This window comes from Rhamphochromis longiceps, linkage group LG22, assembly GCF_057381845.1.
Source record: "Rhamphochromis longiceps isolate RC_006_pf linkage group LG22, R_longiceps_female_GT1.1, whole genome shotgun sequence".
Taxonomy (NCBI): Eukaryota; Metazoa; Chordata; class Actinopteri; order Cichliformes; family Cichlidae; genus Rhamphochromis; species Rhamphochromis longiceps.
Genome location: NC_140577.1, coordinates 34,877,239 through 34,903,853, shown reverse-complemented (window position 1 = coordinate 34,903,853; position 26,615 = coordinate 34,877,239). Strand labels below are relative to the sequence as shown.

At 43.6% G+C, this 26,615-nt stretch overlaps 2 protein-coding genes across 2 annotated transcripts in view; one reads left to right on the top strand and one right to left on the bottom strand.

The window, feature by feature from the left end:
- Window positions 1-26,615, top strand: part of LOC146644401 (thrombospondin type-1 domain-containing protein 7A-like) — a 214,261-nt gene that overhangs the window by 121,851 nt on the left and 65,795 nt on the right. The window contains exons 9-16 of the mRNA XM_085395316.1: window positions 680-795; window positions 1,955-2,087; window positions 11,142-11,245; window positions 19,723-19,917; window positions 20,070-20,336; window positions 22,835-23,013; window positions 23,138-23,143; window positions 23,316-23,449. Coding sequence (XP_085251442.1) covers window positions 680-795; window positions 1,955-2,087; window positions 11,142-11,245; window positions 19,723-19,917; window positions 20,070-20,336; window positions 22,835-23,013; window positions 23,138-23,143; window positions 23,316-23,449 — 1,134 coding nt within the window. The remainder of the gene's footprint in view (window positions 1-679; window positions 796-1,954; window positions 2,088-11,141; window positions 11,246-19,722; window positions 19,918-20,069; window positions 20,337-22,834; window positions 23,014-23,137; window positions 23,144-23,315; window positions 23,450-26,615) is intronic.
- LOC146644402 (uncharacterized) lies at window positions 3,277-5,975 on the bottom strand. Its single transcript, XM_085396906.1, has 2 exons — window positions 4,076-5,975; window positions 3,277-3,343 (listed from the first exon to the last, which is right to left on the bottom strand). Exons 1-2 carry the CDS (start codon window positions 5,920-5,922, stop codon window positions 3,277-3,279), a joined length of 1,914 nt encoding a protein of 637 aa, XP_085253032.1. The 5' UTR covers window positions 5,923-5,975.

Below are 26,615 nucleotides of genomic sequence, written 5' to 3'. Positions count from 1 at the left end.
AGCAATCCCTTACTTTACTCGTTACTTGCAAAAAGTAATCGGATCACGCGTTACTGCCCAGTTTGCAATAAGAAATATTTCTGTTCTATCTTCCAATGTACACATACACAAAAAACTCAGCAAGGCTTTAGCTGTCAGTTGAGAAAGCATCACGCCAAAAACATCAGTTTAGACTTGAGAAACAGAAGTTTTGATTCTTAGAGAGCACAGTGGAGTAAGAAGTATCATCAGAATAAGACTGGTAGAGGTAAGAAGCAAAAGATTTTAAGCACTGCCTCCATAAGACTAAAGTGAACTTTACTGATGAGGCCCAAAGTCATGATTTCATCCTGTTGAATGTTTGTGAACTGAAGACCGAGGTCCGTGCCGAAGACGATCAAATCTGGAGGAGATTCGTCAAAGAAGAATGAGCTGGGATTGCTCTGGAGACATGTGTGAGACTTCTGCAGGATGTTATCCAGCAAAAAACGATACGCAATTAACTGTTATCATCAAGGGGGAAATTTTTACATTTGTCATGTTATTCCACAAATTTTATTAATATTTTAAGTAGACATTTTAGAAACATGTTATAAAACGTCATGGAATTTGTTTTTACAGTGCAGTGTGTTCACTGCGGCTCTATCAGATTTTCAAGGGTACTCTGTGTGTGTGTGACATGTCAGTGATGTACTTTCAGGTGTCCGGAGAGTGTTCGTCCAGACACTGTCAGGCCATGTTTGCTGCCATGCAAGAGAGACTGTATTGTCACCCCATACAGTGATTGGAGCCCCTGTCCATCAACATGTCAGACAGGTAGACTCAATGCACACATTAATGCTTCTAACAATGTTAGAAAGGCCACAAACAGCTAGAATGTGCGTGTGTAAAGCAGGCACCCCAATAATAAAGCAGAAAATATGCAAATCATTATTTTAGCTGTAGCAGATAAATAATAGCAGCAGCCTCTTCACTGAAAAGGAATATCAGATATCCCAGTTCTCTTGTGAATGTTGTGACATGTTTAATAAATGCCATGGAAATGCAGTGTTTCCAACAAAGGTTCCCAGGGTTAGATCCCCAAGGATGTTACCTAGTGGAGATGGCAAGCAATGTGGGAGAAGACGTTTGACGGTCCAGTTATTGTTGTTTTTGTTCTTTTTAAGCTAAGGTATGATGAAAAAGGATTATATAGCAATAGTGAGGGCTATTTCGGTGAAGGCTGACACTTCTGATGTAGCAGCTGCTTGAATTCAATTCAGTTCAGTTTTATTTATAAAGCATCAAATCACAACATCAGTCCCCTCAAGGTGCTTTATATTGAAGAGTCTTTACTTTATATTGCAAGGTAAAGACTCTACAATATAAAGGAACACGTTTCCATGTAAATATGGAAAACCAGAAGCCAAACAAATGAGTCACTCTATTTCATTCAATCTGCACACAATTACAATTTCATCTCTCTTATACAAGCTTTAATAGAGTGAATGTTCCAGAGACATCTTTGTTGTTTGTTACATTCTCAGATCCTTTGGTCACGTTGAAGTGTGCATTAGGCTTATAAGATGCTTACTTTTAGAAGTAATAGTCCAGCTGCAATGCATCCCCAAACCATTTTCATCCTTAATAAATTATCCAAACTCAATCACTGGAAGCTTTAACCTGATATAGTAATCCTGATAGAAGTGGACTTCCTGTAAAGTCAATTATCTCTAACTGTCAGGTTGTATTGGATACCATAGAGCAGATAATGGAGATGACATTTGAGATTTCACTCAATTATATTAGCCTCTCCTTGAAATGCTGTCTTCTTGTACAGGGTGAGGAATTACATAAGTATGCTAGGTAGGCTAATAATATATATTCTCAGAGGACACCAAATACATCCTATCTTTAAAAAACAGCTTTAAAGATTCAGGGCATATTGGTAACTTCAGTTTAAAGGATCAGTGTGTTCTCTTGTGGCTTCCCCTAGGCGGTAACACTAAAAAGAAGCAATACAGGAAACGGCTCATCATCCAGTTGCCAGCTAACGGAGGACAGGACTGCCCTGAGGTACTGACCCAGGAAAGAGATTGTGAGACTCCCTCTGTCTGTGAGGGATACAGGTATGGGTCCTGTTCAATAAATACGCATTCATGCATGAATTTAAATGCTATTAATATAGTTTAAATCATTGTACACCGCTCAGACACAAAAATATAAGGAATACTTTTTAGATCAGAGAATAGCATCAAGTCAGTTAAACATCTGGGATGTTGATTTGGTAACTGCATTAAAGGGGCAACAATGAGAAACCCCCAAACAGGAATGGTTTTACACGTGGAGGACATTGACATTTTTTCCATCCTCATCATTTCTGTGTTTTTTCACTCAGTGTCAGAAGAGAACCACTTTTGTATCAGTACTAATGTTGTGTTGAAATGTGTGTGAAAAAGCCATTCTTAACATGAACAACCAAAATGAACATGGCTCAGGAAAAGGCAGACGACTACTGTGTCTGGTTGGGGGTGAGCGGAGGGAGACGAGACAAAGGACTCATTGTGAAAATCCAGACTACATATTACAAATATTTATTAATTAAAGAAAAGGGTTTGCAAAGAAGAAATGCATCTTGAGCTGGTTCTACGGTAAGCTGAAGGCTCTGCCTCCTGTTTTGCTTTTAAATATCCCAGGAACCACAAGCGAGCCTGTGGGCTGCGAGAAAAGTGCTCTATTGGGGTGATATGGTACTATGAGTTCATAAAGATAGGATGGGGCCTGATTATTTGAGACCTTTAGTCCCCGTCAGCACACTCGCTGCATCGTTTTGGATCAACTGAAGGCTTTCCAGGGAGTTTTGTCACGGTCTGGCTGGCAGACCGTGGGGATGTGGGGAAAGGAGGACCCAAAACGCAGACTCTGCGATGCAAACAGTGCTCTTTATTTACAGTGAAAAACTGTAAACACAATAACTCCCCGTTGCTCCCTTGAACCCCGTGTGCGTGCTTCCCTCCGACGTCTGTGCTCGTGCTCGTGCTCCCCGCTGTTGTGTTTCCGCACACCCCGTGCGTGCTGCCTTTCTGGACCACTCTTCCTCCTGCAGGGAAACCATAGAGGCAGCCGTCAACACTAACCCTCGGCGGGCATATACGAACAACACAGACATATGCTGACACACTAACTTGGTACGATAACTCAATGATCCCGCGTCGGTGGGAGCTCCAAGACTCTCCTAAGTAGCTCCCCCGACGAGCCCTGATCAGCGGCAGGTGTGTGGCTTCGGGTGTGGCCAGTCCCTCCGCAGGGCCACACCCCTCAGGCCTGCAGGTGGCCGAGCTCCATCCTCCAGGCACACCCGCAGACATACACACCCATACCTCGCCTAAACATATGAGTGGGACACAGACTAACACAGCACAGAGAAACACACATATGTACACGCACAGAGAAGGAGAAACGACACCAAAAATACATAATAATAATAATACGCAGGTCCATGACTGCCCAGGGATCCTGGGTCGCCCAGTCCCAGGACCCTGACAGTACCCCCCCTCTAAGGGTCGGCTCCCGACGACCCAAAAACACAAACCAAAAACAGTACAACCAACCCAGGGCGGGCGGCGGGAGGTCCAGGACGGAGGGCAGAACCAAAACAAGCAAAAACCCCCAAAGAAAACAACCCCCCCAAGGTCACAGTCCCAGAGTCCGACCGCGCATCCCGCAGCAGAGCAACAAAAAGAAAAAACGCCACAAAACAGTCTCAGGCGGCCCATCAACATAACAAAAGAGTTCAGGGGGCCTACCTCGAGCCCAACGGCGGCGACGTAGCAGCTCCGGCGGACGGCCCCGGGTCCGGCAGCAGCAGCAAAACAGTTCAGGGGGCCTGCCACGGGTCCGGTGGCAGCGGCGCTGCTCCTCCGGCGGCCTGCCACGGGTCCGGTGGCGGCGGAACGGTTCTGGTGGCCTGCCACGGGTCCGGTGGCAGCGGCGCTGCTCCTCCGGCGGCCTGCCACGGGTCCGGTGGCGGCGGAACGGTTCTGGCGGCCTGCCACGGGTCCGGTGGCGACGACGCTGCTCCTCCGGCGGCCTGCCACGGGTCCGGTGGCGGCGGAACGGTTCTGGTGGCCTGCCACGGGTCCGGTGGCGGCGGCGCTGCTCCTCCGGCGGCCAGGCCCATGACGCGCCGATCGCTGACGTGGACGCACCGGACGTAGATGGCGAGGAGGCCGCGCTAGACGTGGAGGTCCCTCCGGTCCGCTGATCTCCGGCTGCTGGCAGCGAGAGCTCCTCCTCGGCTGCTGGCAGCGAGAGCTCCTCCTCGGCTGCTGGCAGCGCTGGTTGTTCCTTCCGCTCGCCGAGCTCCTCTGCTGGTGGTTCGCTGAGCAGCTCCGGCTCGCTGAGCTGCTCCGGCTCGCTGAGCTGCTCCGGCTCGCTGAGCTGCTCCTGCTCCGGCTCGCTGAGCTCCTGCTCGGGCATGCTGAGCTCCTGCTCGGGCATGCTGAGCTCCTCCGGCTCGCTGAGCTCCTCCGGCTCACTGAGCTCCTCCGGCTCGCTGAGCTCCGGCTCCCGCTCGAGCGCGAGCTCCTCCGGCTCGCCGGGCTTCTCGGCTGGCAGCGCGAGCTCCTCCTTGGCTGGCAGCGCGAGCTCCTCCCGTTCACTGAGCACCCACTGGGGCCCGCAGAGCTCCCACTCGGGCAAGGCAGGTGCGGGTGGTGAGGTAGCGGCCAGTGAAGCAGACGGCTGAGGGGCGACTGCAGGCGGATGAGTCGACGGCTGCGCTTCAGCCACAGATGGATGATCCGGAGGCGACGATGGTGTGGCAGCCACTCCCGGTAGACTGGACAGCGATGCAGGGACAGATGGGTGAAATGATGGCAGAGGTGGTCCGGCTGGCATATCGACCTCCAACTGAGGATGAAGGTGAGAGGCTGACAGGACTGAAGACTGAGCCACCAGCTGGGCAGCAGGCTGAGGTGAGGGTGAAATGGCTACTATGAAGGGTGGAGAGGATGAAAATGTTACAGCTGGCCCAACAAATTCCAGGGGTCCAGAGGCAACTGAGACCTCCAGTTCGGTCTCTGGGGAAGCCCTGGGGAGAACCTCCGTCTCCATGCGGCCAGACTGAGCCAAAAAGTCATTTGGGTCTGTAGGCTCGGAACTCCCTAGCTCCCAGCTTACAGTCTCAGAGGGAATATTTGCTGGGTCTTTGGAGGTACAGCAAACAGTTTCTATTTTTATGTTTACAGAAAGGGAATTTATAACACCGGCAGAGTCCATTTTACTCACTGTGGCATCCAGAGCCGCTGGTCCTGAGTCTTCGACCAGCACAGGAGTGAGTGTGGATGTGGTTGAACGCTGCTTGCGAGGACGCCTTCTCCTCCGTGAAGGCGGGTCCGGGTGTACGGAAACAGTCCTCTGCTGTTCATCTGGGTTGTGATTTTCAATGACATGATTAATAGACACAAACGAGTCTGGTTTACTCACTGCGGTGATGAGCGCTGTTGGTCCGTTGCCAGCTGACTGGGCTGAAACCGCAGGAGTGGGTTGAGGCGTAATGGGATGATGGTAGAGAGTGCAGCATGCCTTCCGTAACGGCGGATCAAACGATTGTGCCGCGAGCACCGACGGGAAAGCCCTCCGCCGACGCGTGAAAAACCAAGCGGCTAGAGTCTCTAGGAGAGCAGCCGAACTGTCCATGCTCGGACCACCCAAGCCAAATAGTTCAAAACTCGAGCTCTCCCTTAAACTAGCGACCAGGTGCCTAAGTTTGTTAATGTCCAGAATGTTCGTGGTGAAGGTAGTGGATGAGAGATAATTGTCAAAGAACACTACCTGTATATGTCTCTTGGGTGGGTCTACAGCCTGGATTACGCTCCGGCAGTAATCCCATAGCTGCGTGAGCGATCTCTCCTCCGTGGCAACTCCTGAGTTTGCTGGGTCCATGGTGGTTGGCGGGATCATTCTGTCACGGTCTGGCTGGCAGACCGTGGGGATGTGGGGAAAGGAGGACCCAAAACGCAGACTCTGCGATGCAAACAGTGCTCTTTATTTACAGTGAAAAACTGTAAACACAATAACTCCCCGTTGCTCCCTTGAACCCCGTGTGCGTGCTTCCCTCCGACGTCTGTGCTCGTGCTCGTGCTCCCCGCTGTTGTGTTTCCGCACACCCCGTGCGTGCTGCCTTTCTGGACCACTCTTCCTCCTGCAGGGAAACCATAGAGGCAGCCGTCAACACTAACCCTCGGCGGGCATATACGAACAACACAGACATATGCTGACACACTAACTTGGTACGATAACTCAATGATCCCGCATCGGTGGGAGCTCCAAGACTCTCCTAAGTAGCTCCCCCGACGAGCCCTGATCAGCGGCAGGTGTGTGGCTTCGGGTGTGGCCAGTCCCTCCGCAGGGCCACACCCCTCAGGCCTGCAGGTGGCCGAGCTCCATCCTCCAGGCACACCCGCAGACATACACACCCATACCTCGCCTAAACATATGAGTGGGACACAGACTAACACAGCACAGAGAAGGAGAAACGACACCAAAAATACATAATAATAATACGCAGGTCCATGACTGCCCAGGGATCCTGGGTTGCCCAGTCCCAGGACCCTGACAAGTTTTTAGGAAATCCTGATAATAATAATAAAACGATAAATGCATGAACTATTTTTTCAGTATAACTCTGAGAAAAGATGATTCTAATTTTACAGATACTCTGCAACGACGAGTGCAATATCTCCAAAATTAGAATCTAAAATTAGAAACACTCCAGCATAAGATAAGCATTTTTATTGTCAGTGTTGCAGAAGCAATGAATAATAGTGTAGCAGCATAAAGCCAAAATATTATTTACATTATATAAATATAATGTCAGAATCGACTCCAGCATCCCTTACAGTGCTGCAGAAGGTCAAGGTAATGCCAGCAAGTGTCTGTCATTTTTATGATCCAGTGCAAAAACCTAGAGGCCATCCAGGTCTTTATATCTTTAAGACATTCCTACAGTTTAACTATATTATGAACACAGGGATAACACACACATATTAATTAAAATGTCTCACACATGTCTCAGCCTCCACCACTCTCAGCACTGGAGCCCCCCAGGGGTGTGTTCTGAGCCCCCTGCTGTACTCTCTGTACACATATGACTGTGTGGCCACTACCAGCTCCACCACCATCATTAAGTTTGCTGACGACACCGTCGTGATGGGCCTGATCTCTGACAACAACGAGACGGCCTACCTGAAGGAGATTAGGAATCTGGAGAACTGGTGCCAGAGGAACAACCTCCTTCTAAACGTCAGTAAGACAAAGGAGCTGATAGTGGACTTCAGCACTAAGCAGGAGAGGAACTACCAGACCCCCGTCATCAACGAGTGCCCAGTGGAGAGAGTGGACAGCTTCAAATACCTCGGAGTTCACATCACGACCAGGAAGGCTAGGCAGCGCCTGTATCACCTACGACAACTGAGGAAGTTCAGGGTCTCTCCAAAGATCCTCAGGATTTTCTATACAGGTGCTGTGGAGATCGTGGTTTGGGAACAGCTGTGTGAAGGACCAAAAAGCTCTCCAGAGAGTGATCCGTACAGCAGAACGCTGCTGCAGGATTGCTCTCCCCCCGCTTCAGGACACCTACACCAGGAGATGCCGGACTAGAGCAGCGCAGATACTGAAGGACCCGTCCCATCCTGGCAACAAACTGTTCCAACTTCTGCAATCTGGTAGAAGGTTCAGCATCATCCGGGCAAGGACAGAGAGACTCAAGAGGAGCTTCTATCCCCAAGCCATCCGTGCCCTAAACACACACACCCGCCCTCTCACATCATCTATAATTGACTGAGTCAGGACTTCCAGACACTAAACCAAGGCACAATGTACATTTCAATTCCTTTAATTTTAAATATGTTTATATTGTCTATCCTGTAAAATAGTCAGATGTCTATTCATATTAATGTACAGAATTCACCTGCTTGCTGCTACTACTGCACATTCACCCAATGTATATACTAGAGATGGCACGATACCACTTTTTTATGTCCGATACCGATACCGATATCATAAATTTGGATATCTGCCGATACCGATATGAATCCGATATAGTGTTTTTTTAATCAACAAAACTGTTTTTTTTAAATATCTTGCTGCATTTTGTATAAGTTCATACTCAAGTTTAAAACAACAACTACACTAAAGCTATTCTGTTACACCTGTATGCAAAAAAAAATATTTCATAGTTCAGCAATACTGATCAATCTAATAAACTTAAACCTACACCATCCTCCCTATTCTGGTATTTTAAAGAGTACTTAGCGTAAATATTAAGCAACCCAACTAATAGGGTTCCAACTCCCAGCAACAACAAAAATAAATAAATAAAAAATAGGGAACCACCCCTCACGCTCCACCTCATGATGCTTAATCGACGTAATCAACCTTAATTTGATGCAGTGTGAAAAAAAAATGCACAGAAATCAATTATTTTTCAAGAAATATTAAATAGATTCAACATCTTTCTTCAACAAAATTGCAGACTGCACAGATGGTACCTTCCCAAAGGAAAAAGTACTATAGCTTACTAGGGTATATATATTAGACTTAATAGTCACTATATACAGTAATTGACTTCTATTCATTTTACATCAAATTAAAACTTTGGGTGTCAGATAATTATTTATTAAAAGCTTGACATTTTAAATGAGAATAAGAAAGAAAAGTATGTCTTTGTGCCCCCTTTTCCCTGTTAATGCCCTATCGGCCCCCCTGGCTAAACTTTGCTACATCCGCCCCTGCACAGTTACCAGCGTCAGCTACATAGAAAAAGATCCTCGAGTAGAAAGTAATATTAAATAAATTCTAACAACAGCTGATCAAGCTTAAACGTGCTGCTGTTGTTCAGCCGCTGGTTTCCTCTTTCTGGTGCAAAGTGGGCCAAAAGCAAACAAGAGAGACGGACTCGCAACAGAAAAGCCGATCAGCTGATCATTAAGCAGTTTCATGATTGAAGTAGCAGCAAGAGGAGGCAGTCGCTCCATATATCGCTCGTTAAGCTTAAGGCAGGAATGCTTTACAAACATTCAGAGATGGACTTACACACTTGCTTTACTTCTCTCGGGGATAACTTTGTCGGAGATGAAATGCCGGGTTGCTAGGGAAGCTCCACATGCTATCCAGACCACCGACAGGTCCCGCATGCCACAGCCGCTCTATCACGTGATGCATACTGCTCCGACGTGCTAACGTTCTGAGGCGAGTTACGGCGTGTTGCAAGTTTTGTGAGGTGCTTTCGTGATATTTAATGGATCGGATTACATGTTTTATTTTTCTCCGATATCCGATCCAGTAATTTAGGTCAGTATCGGACCGATACCGATACGTAATATCGGATCGGTCCATCTCTAGTATATACTACATATATATATATATATATATAATGTTTTTCCTCTACACCCCCCCCAAGTTTTTTGCACATGTCGAGGAGCGTGTCAGGCTACATTTCACTGTGTGTTATACTTGTATAACTATGCATGTGACAAATAAAGAACCTTGACCTTGACCACGCAGGACCTGTCATGGTCCTGTCACATCAACACCGTGGTGAAAAAGGCTCGTCAGCGTCTCTACCACCTCAGACGCTTGAGAGACTTCCGACTGCCCTCCAAGGTGCTCAGGAACTTTTACTCGTGCACCATAGAGAGCATCCTGACGGGAAACATCTTAACCTGGTTCGGAAACAGCACCATGCAGGACAGACGAGCTCTACAGAGGGTTGTGCGGTCAGCTGAGCGCACCATCCGCTCCGAGCTCCCTGACCTGCACTCAATCTACAGCAGGCGGTGCTGGACCAAGGCCAGGAAGATCGCGAAGGACCTCAGCCATCCCAACAACAGACTGTTCTCTCTGTTGAGGTCAGGAAAGCGATTCCGCTCCCTGAAGACCAACACAGAGAGACTGAGGAGGAGCTTCTTCCCGCAGGCGATACGGTCTCTCAATCACACCACCACACAGTACTGACCCACACATACAGTTCTTACACACACACTGGACATTCTGGACATTGTTTTCACTTCATCACTTAAATCACTTTAAGCATATTTGCACTGCACAAGACATAATGTGGATTGCACAACACTGGTCACTATATTCTTCATTTCCAGTTAATACTTGTACAGCTGCTGTTATTGTGTGTATATTTATTTATATTTATATTTCTTCATACATTCTTATATAGTTTTATACTGTGTATTGTGTATTTTGTTGTACAGTTATTTTATTTTCAACTTTAATTTATATATTTTATCTTATTCTTTCCCAGTTAAATTTACCCTTCATTCTAATTTGTGTTGTACAGTTGTTTCATTTTTAACCTTAATTTTTTATATTTTATTCCTTCCTAGTTAAATTTACACTGTATAATTTTTCATATTTATTTCCTATCTTATTCATAGCCTTTTCCTTTTGTTTTCTTTAGGTCACGAGCAGTTGTCTAAGCATTTCACTGCATATCGTACTGTGTATGACTGTGTACCTGACAAATAAAATTTGAATTTGAATTTGATTTGATTTAAAAGGTGATTATCGTCTGCAAAGCAATGAAAATATATGCTGTGCCTTTGAATGATATTGCACAATCACAGAAATTAATCCACTGTCAGAGGCTACAAGAAGATGATTTGACCTTCACTAAAGCTGTTTCTGTACAGTTATGAATTCTGAATGAAACGCTTCAAATAAACTGTTCCTCTGCAGGTGAGCAGTTAACTGGTTTCATACTATTCTTTTATGAAAGTTTGAGATGAAAGGAAAGTTGGAGATTGGTGCAGCTAAGCCACCCGATGGCTTTTTAAGTCATGGATTAATTACTGCCACCGTAAAGGCTCGTGGTATGTAGCACATTAATATAGAAAGATTAATCATATTAATCTGATAACATGTATTATCTGATAATACAATATATTTAAAGCCAGTCTAATAAAGTTTGTTAATCCTAACTTCATGGTTATAATAAACAAGCTCCTTCACAAGTTAAAAAAAAAGTGGGGGGACTTTTTTCACTCAGTACCTGCCAAAAACTAATATGCAGTGCTGAATATGATGTTTTCTTGTGATGGCCAAATATGAACAAAGTAGACCAGTTCAATTTTCATTCAAGACTTCTCTTATAATGTGTTTTTTGACAGATGGAAAACTCATAAGTGGCGAAGATGTCAATTGGTTCCATGGTCTGTTCGGGAGGGCAGTCCTGGGAATCAAGAGCTCTGTGGGCTAGGTCTCCAGGTTCGAGGTGAGGACAATCTCACACACACACACACACACACACACACACACACACACACACACACACACACACACACACACACACACACACACAGAGTAACGCGGTAAGGGACCAGAGTGCCTGACTGCAGCTTCACAGATAATGAGCTAATCAGGAGTGTTTAGACTATGGAGCCTGAGTGTGTGAATAAAACACAGGAAAAAGAAATAGAGCTCGATATATACATTTATATATATATATATATATACTATATATATTACTAAGTGTTTTATCCTATTGTAAAGTGTCCTTGGGTGACTTGAAAGGCGCTCATAAATAAAATTTATTATTATTATTATTATTAAACACCCAGCACGCCCCTGCGGGCGGTTTATCCTTCAAGCTCGGGTCCTCTACCAGAGGCCTGGGAGCTTGAGGGTCCTGCAGTATCTTAGCTGTTCCCAGGACTGCGCTCTTCTGGACAGAGATCTCCGACGTTGTTCCTGGGATCTGCTGGAGCCACTCGCCTAGCTTGGGAGTCACCGCACCTAGTGCTCCGATTACCACGGGGACCACCGTTACCTTCACCCTCCACATCCTCTCGAGCTCTTCTCTGAGCCCTTGGTATTTCTCCAGCTTCTCGTGTTCCTTCTTCCTGATATTGCTGTCATTCGGAACCGCTACATCGATCACTACGGCCGTCTTCTTCTGTTTGTCTACCACCACTATGTCCGGTTGGTTAGCCACCACCATTTTGTCCGTCTGTATCTGGAAGTCCCACAGGATCTTAGCTCGGTCATTCTCCACCACCCTTGGGGGCATCTCCCATTTTGACCTCGGGACTTCCAGGTTATACTCGGCACAGATGTTCCTGTACACTATGCCGGCCACTTGGTTATGGCGTTCCATGTATGCCTTGCCTGCTAGCATCTTGCACCCTGCTGTTATGTGCTGGATTGTCTCTGGGGCATCTTTACACAGCCTGCACCTGGGGTCTTGCCTGGTGTGATAGACCCCAGCCTCTATGGATCTTGTGCTCAGAGCTTGTTCTTGTGCTGCCATGATTAGTGCCTCTGTGCTGTCTTTCAGTCCAGCTTTGTCCAGCCACTGGTAGGATTTCTGGATATCAGCCACCTCCTCTATCTGCCGGTGGTACATACCGTGCAGGGGCCTGTCCTTCCATGATGGTTCCTCGTCTCCCTCCTCTTTCTTGGGTTTCTGCTGCCTGAGGTATTCACTGAGCACTCGGTCAGTTGGGGCCATCTTCCCAATGTATTCTTGGATGTTCGTTGTCTCATCCTGGACTGTGGTGCTGACACTCACCAGTACCCGGCCCCCTTCCTTCCGCTTAGCGTACAGCCTCAGGGTGCTGGACTTGGGGTGAAACCCTCCATGCATGGTAAGGAGCTTTCTTGTCTTTATGTCAGTGGCTTCTATCTCCTCCTTTGGCCAGCCTATTACCCCAGCAGGGTACCTGATCACGGGCAGGGCGTACGTGTTGATGGCCCGGATCTTGTTCTTACCATTCAGGTGACTCCTCAGGACTTGCCTGACCCTCTGCAGGTACTTGGTGGTTGCAGCCTTTCTACCGGCCTCTTCATGGTTCCCATTTGCCTGCGGGATCCCTAGGTACTTGTAACTGTCCTCTATGTCTGCAATGTTGCCTTCTGGTAGTTCAATCCCCTCAGTTCTGACTACCTTCCCTCTCTTTGTTACCATCCGACTACACTTCTCCAGTCCGAACGACATTCCAATGTCATTGCTGTATAGCCTGGTAGTGTGGATCAGTGAATCGATGTCTCGTTCACTCTTGGCATACAGCTTGATGTCATCCATGTACAGGAGGTGTCTTATATATATATATATATGTATATATATATATATATATATATATATATATATATATATATATATATATATATATTATGGTATTGAGGAATGTATACAGATGTACAACAAAATAAATATATGCATATATATCACACACAAAAATAATGGGCTGACCAGGGCTTTGATGGCGGGAGTATAACCTGACCTAAGCAAGGTCAAAAAACATAAATTATCATTCGATATTAAACTGAAACAGCGTTCTACTGTCATGATAAAACAAATAAATCCATAAATTACAAAGTCAAATCATTAATGCCATATTTCATACAATAACCAATAACCAAACAAATTACAACATCTAATTCTTATAATGATATTCATTCAAAATAATATAGAAAAACATTCACATGGGTCTCATCAAAGTAAAGTAAATTAGCAATAAAGCTAATAAACATTATCCAAGGTTAATTAAAGATTTACAAAACAGATTTAATTCTAGGTGTTGCGCAACAAGTTTCAATATTCTAAAATAAATTTAACGCAATTCAAAACTCCCATAGGCCATTTTGGCATTTAATCAGAGTAACAAAAGACATCCAAAACGAACAAAACTGAAATCAAATCACTCAACTCTTGAAACGTTAATTTAACATTCGGCCATAGTGGGAAAAAAACAAAAACAACAATATTCAATAAATGTAACCAGTAACTGCACTTAGTTGTCACCAGACTAGCGTTAGCTTACCGGTGTTTTAAATGCGCGACCGCGTTCCTCCGCCACTGCCTCGTTTGAGTTTAAATATAACGGTGTAGAGAAAGAGTTGAGCGCGCACAGGCAGAAATGTTAAGAGCGCGAGCAACACATTGCAAGCAAGCGCAAATGCAAAAACCGAGCGAGAGGTGCTGCTGTTGTGTGTGTGTGTGTGTGGATAATAGCAAACACTGAAATACATTTTTTGCAATTTTGTTCACTTTTCTTCGCTCAAAATACATTTCTTCTCAAAATGCAACTCGTGCACCTGCAATTTTTTTTTATGTGCGCTCAGAATAGTGGCACAAAAATAACACCATAATAAATGGACTGATTCTTATATAGCGCTTTTCTACTCTCCTGGAGCACTCAAAGCACTTTATACAAGACTCCGCATTCACCCATGCACTGTTTTCTATGCCTTTCAGTGCTTTCTAATTAATTAACTAACATTCATACTTGATGGATGCATCGGAGAGTGAGTGGGGGTTAGTATCTTGCCCAAGGATTTTTGACATGCAGAGTGGGGGAGCCAGGGATCAAACCACCAACCTTCCAATCAGTAGATGGCCTGCTTTACCTCCTGAGCTACAGCCACCTCAAGTCTGGGTCATTTGCTCTGTCATCTCACCCCCCCAACATATATAATTAGCTTCACATAACAAATACTTTTCAAGATACTTGTTTTTCATTTGCAATTTGGTCCAGGCCTAAAGTCTGAGGCAATGTTTTAACATTTAACATTTTCATTGGCTTTTTTGTTTCTTTAAACAATCAAAGTGAATCACAATGTGTAATTTGAGACAGATCAAAAAAGTGTGCAACTATTGGGTAAATGAAATATGAAAAAATGTAGGCCATCCTCACCTGCCAGAGACAACTAGTGATAACTTCTGAATAGTATATAATATTAAACAGGTCACAATAAAATAATGTAAATTAAATCATGTAGAACTTTTTTTGCATGAAATTCTTTGGCACAAAAATTAAGAAAATAGTATTTTCATTAAACTTTTATTGTACTGTATTTTTCAGACCATAAGGCGCATCGGATTATAAGGCGCACTAAGCGAAACAAAACAGTCAAATAAGTCACACTTTACTCAACTCATTCTTCTTGCTTCCTCCACTTCCATACCATTGATTCATTAATGTTGAATTCTCTGGCTGCTGCTCTATTCCCATGTTGTTGCAGTATATTAATGACTAACCTCGTATTGTGGATGGATTATCTCAGTTGTTCTCCTGACTGAAGTTTGGTCTGTTTACAGCATCCTGCCATGCAATTGCATTTGTCCCTAACCATTGGGAACCCTCATGTTATCCAGTGGAAAAAAGTTAGCATTCATCCTCCAGTTTAACTGTGTTTATGCTATGCTAACATAGCTGTGTCGCTAGCCAACATATAGCACATCATTATATACCAGCTAGCCCAACTTCAGTAACCCTGCAAACGTCACTGCTGTTTAGTTTTCTGTCTTCATTTATATTGGAAGTGATAGCAGAGCTGTACGTTTGAATTTTTTCAGAAATCTCTCAGTCAAACATGCTATATCATGTTTAGGTGGAAGCTAGGGAGCGAACGTCCTGCTAACTTCTAATTCCGTTAAATTTAATAAATTCTGTTTTCATGGATGCCTAGATGTTAAACTTAATTGTTACACCTGGTAAAGCAGCAATGATGATCATTTTATTAAAGATGAAAGAATTTAGACAGTTTTTAACTCTCAGTGATGCTGCAGTGTTCGTTTGACTTTGGGACCTGAAGAGACGGAGTTTAGGACCCAGATTACTCCGCGAGGCTCCTGATCACTGTAGCCATTATGCTCTGAAAATCCATCAAGTGGTGCGGCTTCTTAGCTTACCAAAGTCGTATTAAAACATTTTTTGACAGATTTTTAAGTGCTGTGTACCACATAAAATCAGTTCGAGATCAGTAAGCACAACCAGAATTCATACATAAGGTGCACTGTTGATTTTTGAGGAAATTAAAGGATTTTAAGTGTGCCTTAGAGTGTGGAAAGTACGGTAGTTAGTAATTATCATTTTATAGTAGTGTGTATTCAAATATGGGAATTTTTAAGAGAGCTTGAATTTTTTTTGTATTTTAGCCAATACTTAGAATCTTTTCTAAATTCCTTTTGATGAAAACAGAAGTGATGTAAGACAAGTAATAATTTCAGGCTTTTGTCTTTAATAGTTTTTGTCCCATTCATGTTCCAATATTGTCTCCGATTTCAATATGCCTGAAAATGAGTGGATAGACCATTTTTCTAAAAACATATATCTTGAAAAGTATTTGATATATGAAGCAAAAAATTCTCAGCAATAATAATTTGTCTCCAGACTTGGACAATCACATTTTTAAACAAATTGAATATGGCTAAGTAGAAAATATTCTAAAACAAATGCTGATTTGACCCAGGTCTCAGAAATAAACAATATGTTCATATTTAACATAATAATTTCATTTTTTCACCATGTGGAGATTCCAGAATTGTATTCTGTTTGGACACTTTACCAGTGTTTGGGATTTTCTGCTACAACTTGTCATATTTACTTGATCCAAGTTGAGTGAAAAATGGCATTATCTTAATTTTTGTGACTATTTTTTATGTTCAAAAAATATTCTACATGCTTTATTTGGCAGTATTGTTAAATTCAACTATATACCATTAAAAAGTGTCACTCGTGTGTGTGTGTGAAGTGTTTTATTAGGGTGTGCTCAACATTCACTTTGCACAAGGGCTTTCATTTATTTTTCAGATTTTAATTATTAGGCATGTTTTAATATATCTGTCCAAAGAAAACTTTCAGGCTGTTATCTTTAATAGATGTTGTAATATTCACGTTCAAACATTGCCTCAGATTTCAATGTGTGAAAAAATGGTCAAAGTAGGTCGGCAGGCAGTTTCACAAAAAATTATGTGCTGGACAGTATTTGATATATGAAGCCAAAATCTTGCAGCACCGGGCGATCGTGGCTCAAGAGTTGGGAGTTCGCCTTGTAATCGGAAGGTTGCCGGTTCGAGCCCCGGCTTGGACAGTCTCGGTTGTTGTGTCCCTGGGCAAGACACTTCACCCGTTGCCTACTGGTGGTGGTTAGAGGGCCCGGTGGCGCCAGTGTCCGGCAGCCTCGCCTCTGTCAGTGCGCCCCAGGGTGGCTGTGGCTACAATGTAGCTTGCTATCGCCAGTGTGTGAATGTGTGTGTGTGAATGGGTGGATGACTGGATATGTAAAGCGCTTTGGGGTCCTTAGGGACTAGTAAAGCGCTATATAAATACAGGCCATTTACCATTCTGTGTCCAGACTTTGTACCATAACATTTTTTTGCAAATTGGAAATGGTCACGCAGAAGGCCTGTGCTCATTTGAGATCCCTCTGTAACTTGTTATAATGGATGATGGTCAAAAGGTTCTAACACGTGAATGATGCAGTGAATAACGTTCAGGTTAGTTGATGTTTTCACTCAGGAGTGTGCCTCCTTTCAGCCCATCACAACAGCTGCACCATCATTTGCAAAGTCAGCAAACCTTGCTCATATTTTTTTTCAGAGACAGTCTTCATAACTGCATGTTGTGGCAGACAGCAGAGCTGTTCCATGACTGCAATTTAACAAGCTGAAAGAAGAAGCTGCAGAACTCACTTTTGTAGGGAATTCTGTGGTCAGTGATCAGGCAAGTGTTTGACACACAGTAGGAATAGTTATAGTATTTATTATGAGTCTCCTAATGCTCTGAATCCAGTTCTTTCTCATTCATTTAGTTGATTGTAGTTTTTCAGAAACAATGGTCATTAGTGGCTTACTGGAATATTGAAATGGAAATCGGATCTGGTGTCAGTGGCAGTGTCATCTGTCACTGGTGACGAGTTCTAATTATGAAAGTCAGTTTCCGATTTTAATTTTGTTGTAGACTGTTTTAAGATGCAAATCTTTTAAATCCCCACTGGAGACAAAAATAATAATTTAGTGGGGGAGGAGTGGATGGGCATGTAGACACTGATAAATGGAATCACAAAATAACATGTCATGGTCAGGGAAATGTTAAACATATATAAGCAAATGTTTAGCAATAATTAATCACTTCACTGGATTAATGATTAAATGTGTGAGCTCTCCTCTCTTGTCGCTGGTGGCAGGCACTAAAAAAGGAAAAAAAGAGTTCATCCACCTGATTACCTCCACCTAAGCCTCAGCCTCCTTGGCACTGCCCCTCAGACACCACACCCCTGCCACAAGGCCATTGCCAGTTTCCGGTTATCTTCACCCCGATCCTTGGGAGGTACCTGTAATGGTATACTCTGGCTCTCTTCCACAGCGTGTCTTTTGTCCTGTCTCCCCAACCAGTCATGGTAGATGGCCCCGCCCCTCCCTGAGCCTGGTTCTGCTGGAGGTTTCTTCCTGTTAAAAGGGAGTTTTTCCTTCCCACTGTTGCCAAAGTATTTGCTCATAGTGGGTCATATGATTGTTGGGTTTTTCTCTGTATGTATTATTTTATTGTAGGACTGTGCCTTGATGCAAATGATGTTGTGATTTGAGGCTGTATAAATAAAACTGAACTGAATTTAATTAAATTGATTAGTACAATACTACCCTTTTACTGTGCACCCTTTCACTTACATAAGGCATAACCACGTTGTGGATATTAAACAGAAGTAAACAGAGATAACCTTAAATAGGGACAATTTGAAAAAAAAAAGTTCTGCTATCAAATCATGCCCATCTTTATTTTTCTGTGACAGCTGGAAAGATAGTATATTGGGGTAGGTTTAAAAAGATTTTAGTTTGAATAAAACGATATTATTTCATAAAATCCTGAATCGATTTTTAAATATAAATGTATTTTGCCAGAAATGCCAGAATCTCAGGTTAAAGCTCACAAAACTGTGTCAACAACCACCAAACAGCTAAAACAGCAAATGATTAAAGAGCAGGTAAACGGATTCTGCACAAAGATGTAAACACAAAGCGTGGATCGTTCTCCCGACGGCACGTACACAGAAATGCCATCAGGTGCTGAAAGCAGACGTCTCATAGATTCTGAAGCTGCAGGTTTCATCACTCTGACCAAAATTCACTGAACCAGCAGCAAACGAAGATCCAAACTACGCTTCACGTTTGAGAAACATTGTCATAAATTACCTCTGACTTTGGCTTTTACTTCCTGCACAGCTCTCTCTCAGTGTACTCAGCGACCAGTTTACCATCAAAATTTCTGTTTTCTGCATTATTTGCTTGCTTCTTACACACCGGTCTACCGTTTTGTACAGCACCGTCGCCCGCAGTTTCTTGGTTGTTGTGGGGGGTTTTTTCAAAAATGACCTTGGACAAGAAAAGCCTCATTTCTGCTGTTCAGTACTGAAAAAAACTTTACAAATGATGCTAAATTGCAAAATGCTTAGCTGTGTCTCTAATCAGACCTCTATAACTTTGCTCTGCTTCACTTCAGCAGCATCAGGTAATGTTCATATGTTGATATTGTTCATGGTTTTCTTCCCTTTTTCTATCTACTGAAGATTATCTGCTATAAAACGCCAGGCTAGGAAAGTCTTCTTCATGTTGTTCTGAGTTTTATCCTCACTTACTTTGACACAGAGGCCTCTGATGTGATGCTCACACCTCTGATGAAGTCTCACAAGTGTCAGCGTTGTTTTTACACATAGATATAAAAACATGGACATATACTGATAAATGATCAGAATTATAATATTTCTGACTGACTGAGTCAAAATTGAACTGAATCTAATCAGTTACAGAAATCGAAATTGATACCCAACCCTGATAGTCTATATAGTACTCTAAATCTGATAATCAAATCCATTAGTGATTAGTTCACATTATCGGTTATACAAATGGTGTGCTATTACAAAAACAAAAGTCCATTTTTGCAGAACTCCATTCCTTTTTTTCCCCTTCTTTAGCTGTTTCATGCCGAAAGCAGGATGGTGGACAAGCAGACATTGAAGCTTGTCTTAAGTTTGCTAGCTCCATGCCATCTCTCACCCAACCCTGTCAGGTGCCCTGCCAGGAAGACTGTCAACTCAGCAGCTGGTCCAAGTTTTCTTCCTGTACAGCAGATTGTGTGGGTGTCAGAACCCGCAAAAGGATGCTAGTAGGTGAGTCGCCGACTTCCAGAAACTTTAGTGTTAGTTCAGCAGATGTAAAAACATATTGTTACTTTTCTGTGTGTGAAGGTCACCACATTGAACCCTTCACTAGTGGAAAATTCTTATAGATGATAACCGTTTATCTTTTGCTGTTTCTGCAGGGAGAAGTAGAAAGCATGACCAGTGTAAAAACAACCAGCTGTATCCCCTAAGTGAGACCCAGTACTGCCCATGTAATAAATACAATGCCCAGCCTGTAGGCAACTGGTCGGACTGTATCCTATCCGAGGGTGGTCGCATGGAGGGTCAGCTTGGCATGAAGATACAAGGTGACATCAAAGAGTGTGGCCAAGGGTACCGCTACCAAGCCATGGTGTGCTATGACCAAGACAACAGGATAGTGGAGACTTCTCGATGCAACAGCCACGGTGAGTTTTCTGTGACTGAATAACTAAATCTGATCCCAAGGCGTCACATTAACACCGTTCCCCGCAGAGCAGGGGTCTCAAACTTAAATGAGCTGTGGGCCACTGCTAACACTGTCATCTCTTTGGAGTGCCACTTTAGTGTTCAAGTAGTACAAAAAACTAACCAAACAAACAAGAAAACACCCACAAATATTTCTGAAAATGTAGATTTTTTTTAATTTCAAATATTATATAACAAGACAAAACTGCAAATGTGAACACAGTTTTTTTCCCTCCCTCTTAACAAACTGAAGCCTTTCATTGAACTACCAAATAAACACATTGGCCAGACACGTAACAGCACTTCTGCTATCATTTTATTGGTATTTAACAAAATAAAATGACAACTGAATGCTACTATCCACCTGTGCCTTAGAAATATGTGCAAAACATCACTGAATTGAAATGGATTTCACAGCTCTGGGGAAGAAGCTGTGTCTCAGTCTGGTATGTTCGTATAACGCTTTCCAGAAGGAAGCAGTATAAACAGTCCATTGCCAGTGTCAGTGGGGTCTGCAGCAATATGTCTGTCCCTTTCTTGGATCTGTCCAGCATACACTGAGTCCAGATGTGGAAGTGGACTTCCCACAATCCCTTGTGCTGTTTTCACCTCTGCTGCCGTCTCTACTTGACAGGGTTACAGCTAAATGTTAGCTGCAAGATATATATGTTTGCATCTGCTGATTATTCTAAAGACAATGTGATTAAGTGTTCAATCAGTGAAACTGTGTAAATTGTCTTGGTTGTCATATAGACAGCCTATGTTACTGATTTGCATGCTTATGTGACCTCTGTGTAGTGTCTTCTCTGGTCTGCATTCACAACAAAAAGGCAACAGGTTAGAATGCTTTCATTTATTGTCATGGGCAGTCAGCGTAAAGACCTCGCAGGAATCCTCCATTATTCTGAGGATTACATTTACACTTGCAGTGTGATCATATAGTGGTAAAATTATATAAACGAAATAGAAGAGCCTCAACGCAATTAATCTGCATCTTAAATTTCCCAAATGAAAGGAACACAGAAATATATTTCAGACCTGTACATAAAACAATGAGTATTCTCTAAACAGTGTGGCACAGTCACATTCCTGCATTCACAACAAAAAGGCAACCAGTTAGGATGCTTTCATTTATTGTCGTGGGCAGTCAGCGTAAAGACCTAAATGGAAAAGCAACAACAGCGTTAGCTAACTATGCTCCCGTTTTTTTTTTTCTTCCCAATAAAGAAATCTCACATAAATGTGCATCAATTCAACATAAGGACTGGAGAAATTACCCACAACAAATGATGTTTAAACAACAAAAATAATCGGGTCAGATTGTATTACTGTTACAACCTGCGATATGATTTTTCTTCCCCACGACATTTGCGCATTCCTTACTTTGCAGGAATCCTCCATTATTCTGAGGATTACCCAGAATCCCTTGCCCTTTGTGAATGTTGCAGGGTGACCTTTACAACAGTAAGTGGTGCCAATGTCCCATTTAGCGGGATTTAACTTCAACTCTATTTGACTATGTTACACTTACCTCACACAGTACTCTGCAATGAGAGTACTAACCGGTACCAGAAAGAGAAAGAAAGACTATATGTCTCCCATATTGGCTCCTATTCTTTAAATCCAGAGTAAATTTTAAAATGCTTCTCTCCAAATAGAAGGTCTTGAATAATCAGGCCAAGACCTCAAAGTGGCATATCACCCTAATAGAGCACTTAGTTTGAAATGGAGAGACCATACCTTATTGGAAAAGATAGAGAAAAGTAACCATCACAACACAACTTCACTACAACCTCGAAAGTACCTTGTTCTGACTTTATTAGATAGTGAAGTGAAGCAGGCAGCCAAAGCCATACGGCAAATGGCCACCTGCTCATCCCGGTGAGCTAAGCCACCACTATGAAAATACTATGTTTAACCTAAGTTTTTGCACACACATTTAAACGCGTGCATAGAGAAGCTGTCGATTTACCAATCAATCTACGTTTCTTCCTCACCCATGGTCACAAAAGAATAGGCTTTAAATATACAAGTGACGGATTAGTTTCCTTGAAAAAAAAATCAAGTTAAGGCGATTCGGTCATCTGACCAGGATGACTCCTGGATCACTTCCAGTTGAGGTGTTTCAGACATGTCTTACCAGGAGGAGTCCCTGCTCATTAGTCCATCAGATGGATGGACCATTTTTCACAAACATATATCTTGAAAATGATTGGATATGTGAAACAAAAATTTTACAGCAATTTAATATGTCCAAACTTTGGACCATAAGATTTTTGTGCAAACCAGAGATGGTCGAGCAGAAGGCCCACAATAATTTGAGACTGAATGACCTGTATGTCAAATAATAAAAACAGACCATTAAAATCTATTTTGCCATACACCTTCCTAAAACTGTGTACAGCCAAGATGCTGTCAAATATCTTGCTCTACTTTTTTGTTATGTGACTGGTTACAGGGTATATCGAGGAAGCCTGCATCATTCCTTGTCCATCTGACTGCAAACTAAGTGAGTGGTCCAACTGGTCTCGCTGTAGCAAATCATGTGGCAGTGGGGTCAAAGTTCGCTCTAAATGGCTCCGAGAAAAACCATACAATGGTGGCAGACCTTGCCCTAAATTGGACCATGTCAACCAGGTGAGAGAGGGCTCACTTAAAGTGTTATATTCTAGCTTTATACCTATTTTTTTGGATAATAACTTAAACAATGCTGTTTTCTGTGGTTTCCTTGTCTTCTTTTACAAATGGATTCCACTTACAGGCTCAAGTAAGTAGGCTGCTGCTTTTTGTAATTATTTCATAAAGTTAGTTTTGGTATTTAGTTTTATTATAATGTATGATTTTCAAACTTAAGCAAAACTGAGTGGAAGGATTTAAATTTCCTCTTTGACATCATGCATCTGTGCCTGTAGGGTAACTGGTGTTTTTATGTGCATCAGGTCTATGAGGTGGTGCCTTGCCTCAGTGACTGTGGGCAGTATGTGTGGGTGGCAGAGCCTTGGAGTGTGTGGAAAGTCAGCAATGTGGACCTGAATGACAACTGTGGTGAAGGTGTTCAAACCCGAAACGTCAAGTAAGATGAACAGATTCATGTGTCAGTGTCTCTGAGCTTTAAACAGGTGATATTCTTCCTTTTGGAGGAAAAACAGAGCTGAGTGTTTGCTTGTGCTGAATTGTTAAAAAGTGATCAAAAATTAAAATAGTAGTGCATGATGTTATAACCAATATATACACTATATTGCCAAAAGTATTCACTGACCCGTCCAAATCATTGAATAGAATAGAAATATCCTTTGTTGTCCCTCTTTGGGGAAATTCAGGTGTTCCATCAGCAAAGTGACAGGCAGATGGAGCATGCAGATTCACACAAAAGTAACGAAAGTAAAAAAAAAGAAGAAAAGAAATAAGAGACTGTGAGGGCAAATTTACAACATCCAAAAAAAAAGATTACCATACAGTTAGTAAAAATAGCATACTCAAATTCAAAGAAATGTGAAAGTGAGTAAGATAATCCTTTTAAAAATATACAAAAAGTGCTATATATTTGTGCTTTAAAAAACCTGACAAACTGTTTACAGAAAATGGGAAATGTGTACAAATAACAGCAGGGATGTGAACAACCCTTGTTGGGAACAATCACTGCTCCCAACAACGTTGTTAAGTGATGACGTGACGAATCCTACTTCCGGGCCTAAAGTAGTCTGTGTTTAATATGGCTTTTGTGTTGTTAACATGTTTAATGTTATGTATTTTCTTCTATTTAATCTCAAAAAGCTCCTAAAACAGTCAGTGATCACTGTTGACCTCCCTCGGCTTTTATTACCGCTAATCATTTATTTAAGCTCAGTTTTTAAAACCTTAGGATGTAACTACAGCCCAGCCCATGCAGCAGTATATGAATGACTAACCTCGTATTGTGGATGGATTATCTCAGTTGTTCTCCTGGCTGAAGTTTGGTCCTTTTACAGCATCCTGCCATGCGATTACATTTGTTCCTGACCACCGAGAACACTCACGTTAACTTTTATCCAGTGGGAAAAAAAGTTAGCTTGTTTATATTATGCTAACATAGCTGTGTCGCTAGCGGTCACGTAGCACATCATTATATACCAGCTAGCCAAACTTCAGTAACCCTACAAACGTCACTGCTGTTTAGTTTTCTGTCTTCATTTATGTTGGAAGTGATAACAGAGCTGTACATTTGAATTTGTTTCCAAAACCCCGCAGTCAGGACATGCTATATTGTATTTAGATAGAAGCTAGCGAGCTAACTTCCTGCTAACTTCTAACTCCGTTAAATGTCATAAATTCTGTTTTCATGGATGCCTGGATGTTAAACTCAATTGTTACACCTGGTAGAGCAGAACGCTGATCATTTTATTAAAGATGAAAGACTTTAGACAGTTTTTCAACTCTCAGTAATGCCATAGTGATCGTTTGATATATGGACCTGCAGCGGAGTTTAGGCCCAGACACGGCTAGTGACGTCAGACTTAATGACCGGATTATGTTTGTTGGGAGCAGTGATGCTCATAAAGCTGTAAACATGGTAACATGAGACGGTGTTGTAACATTGTAAACATTGTACATGAAAGTTGTATTCGATCAGATTGTCTGATTATCTTAGCAGCAATGTGATGGCTGAGGGATAAAAGCTTTTCCTGTCATGAATCGCTGTGCGGCAGGCAGGAGTTGGACCCAAAATGCAGGACTCACAGACTCAGGGAGGTGAACTCAAAACAGCTTTATTTGCTGGTAGAACAAACATACAAAACTAGACTAAACTGGGAAACCATAAACTAAGAACTCACAGGGAGACACAGGGAGATCCACACACAGCATGAGGGACGACACGACACTGACTCAGAGAAACACAGGGTTTAAATACACTGGGAAGTAACGAGGGGAATGAGACACAGAAGGAGGGCACAGCTGGGAGAAATCAGGACTGACGAGACAAGCAAAGCAGGACGCATTCACATGAGACACGGACCATCAAAGTAAAACAGGAAGTATCACACAGAGATGCGAACTTGACACAGTGGAGACAGCAACTAAGAAATACAGAGACATAAACCATAAGGCAGAGGTCTAAGAACCAAAATACACAGGGAAATACTCAGCTGGGAACACAAGAGACTAGACTAGAGAGAGTAACAAAAAACCAACCATGAGAACATAATGCACAATGCAGAGTGACAGAAAACAAGAAACTCAAACATGCAAAGACACACAATTACACAGAACAGAGGGGACACAGAGAGACATGAAGGGCAAGGGATCAAAACTAGAAGCCATAGAATAAATCACACACAAGTACAATAATACAAAAATCACAAAGAACTAAAAACGCTGGGTCAGGAGACCCAGGACCGTGACAGTACCCCCCCCCTCAAGGGCTGGCTCCAGACAGCCCAAACACAGAAAAACAAAACCAAACAGAAAACAACCCAGGGCGGGCGGCGGGGGCCCAGGACGGAGGGCTCGGAACAGAAAACAAAAGAAGAGCACAGCAAACACCGGAGCCCAAGAAAACAACCCAAACACAGAGCAGTTCAGGGGGCCGGCCGTGCGCAAGGCAACGGCGGCGACGTGGAAACAGTTCAGGAGGCCGGCCGTGCGCAAGGCAACGGCGGCGACGTGGAAACAGTTCAGGAGGCCGGCCGTGCGCAAGGCAACGGCGGCGGCGAAGGAGACAACGGAGCAGTTCAGGAGGCCGACCGCGCGGAAGGCAGCGGCGGCTCTCCAGTGTTAGGCGTGCTGGCCATGGCCCGGTGGGCACAGGACCAGTCGAGGCAGGACCAGGCGACGACGGGGCCGGACCAGGCGACGACGGGGCTGCAGCAAGCCAAACAGAAGCCAAAGACGAAGCTGGGCCAGACGAGGACGAAGACTCTGAGGCCGGGCCAGACGAGGACGAAGACTCTGAGGCCGGGCCAGACGAGGACGAAGACTCTGAGGCCGGGCCAGGCGGAGCCGCAGAGGCCGAGGCCGGACCAGGCGGAGCCGCAGAGGCCGAGACCGGACCAGGCGGAGCCGCAGAGGCCGAGACCGGACCAGGCGGAACTGCAGAGGCCGAGACCGGACCAGGCGGAACTGCAGAGGCCGAGACCGGACCAGGCGTAGCAGAAGCACAGGCAGAGGCTGGCCCAGGCGTAGCAGAAGCACAGGCAGATGCAGCCGGACCAGGCGACGACGAGGCGGTCGCAGGTGACGGCTGGACAGGCTCCTCGGACCCT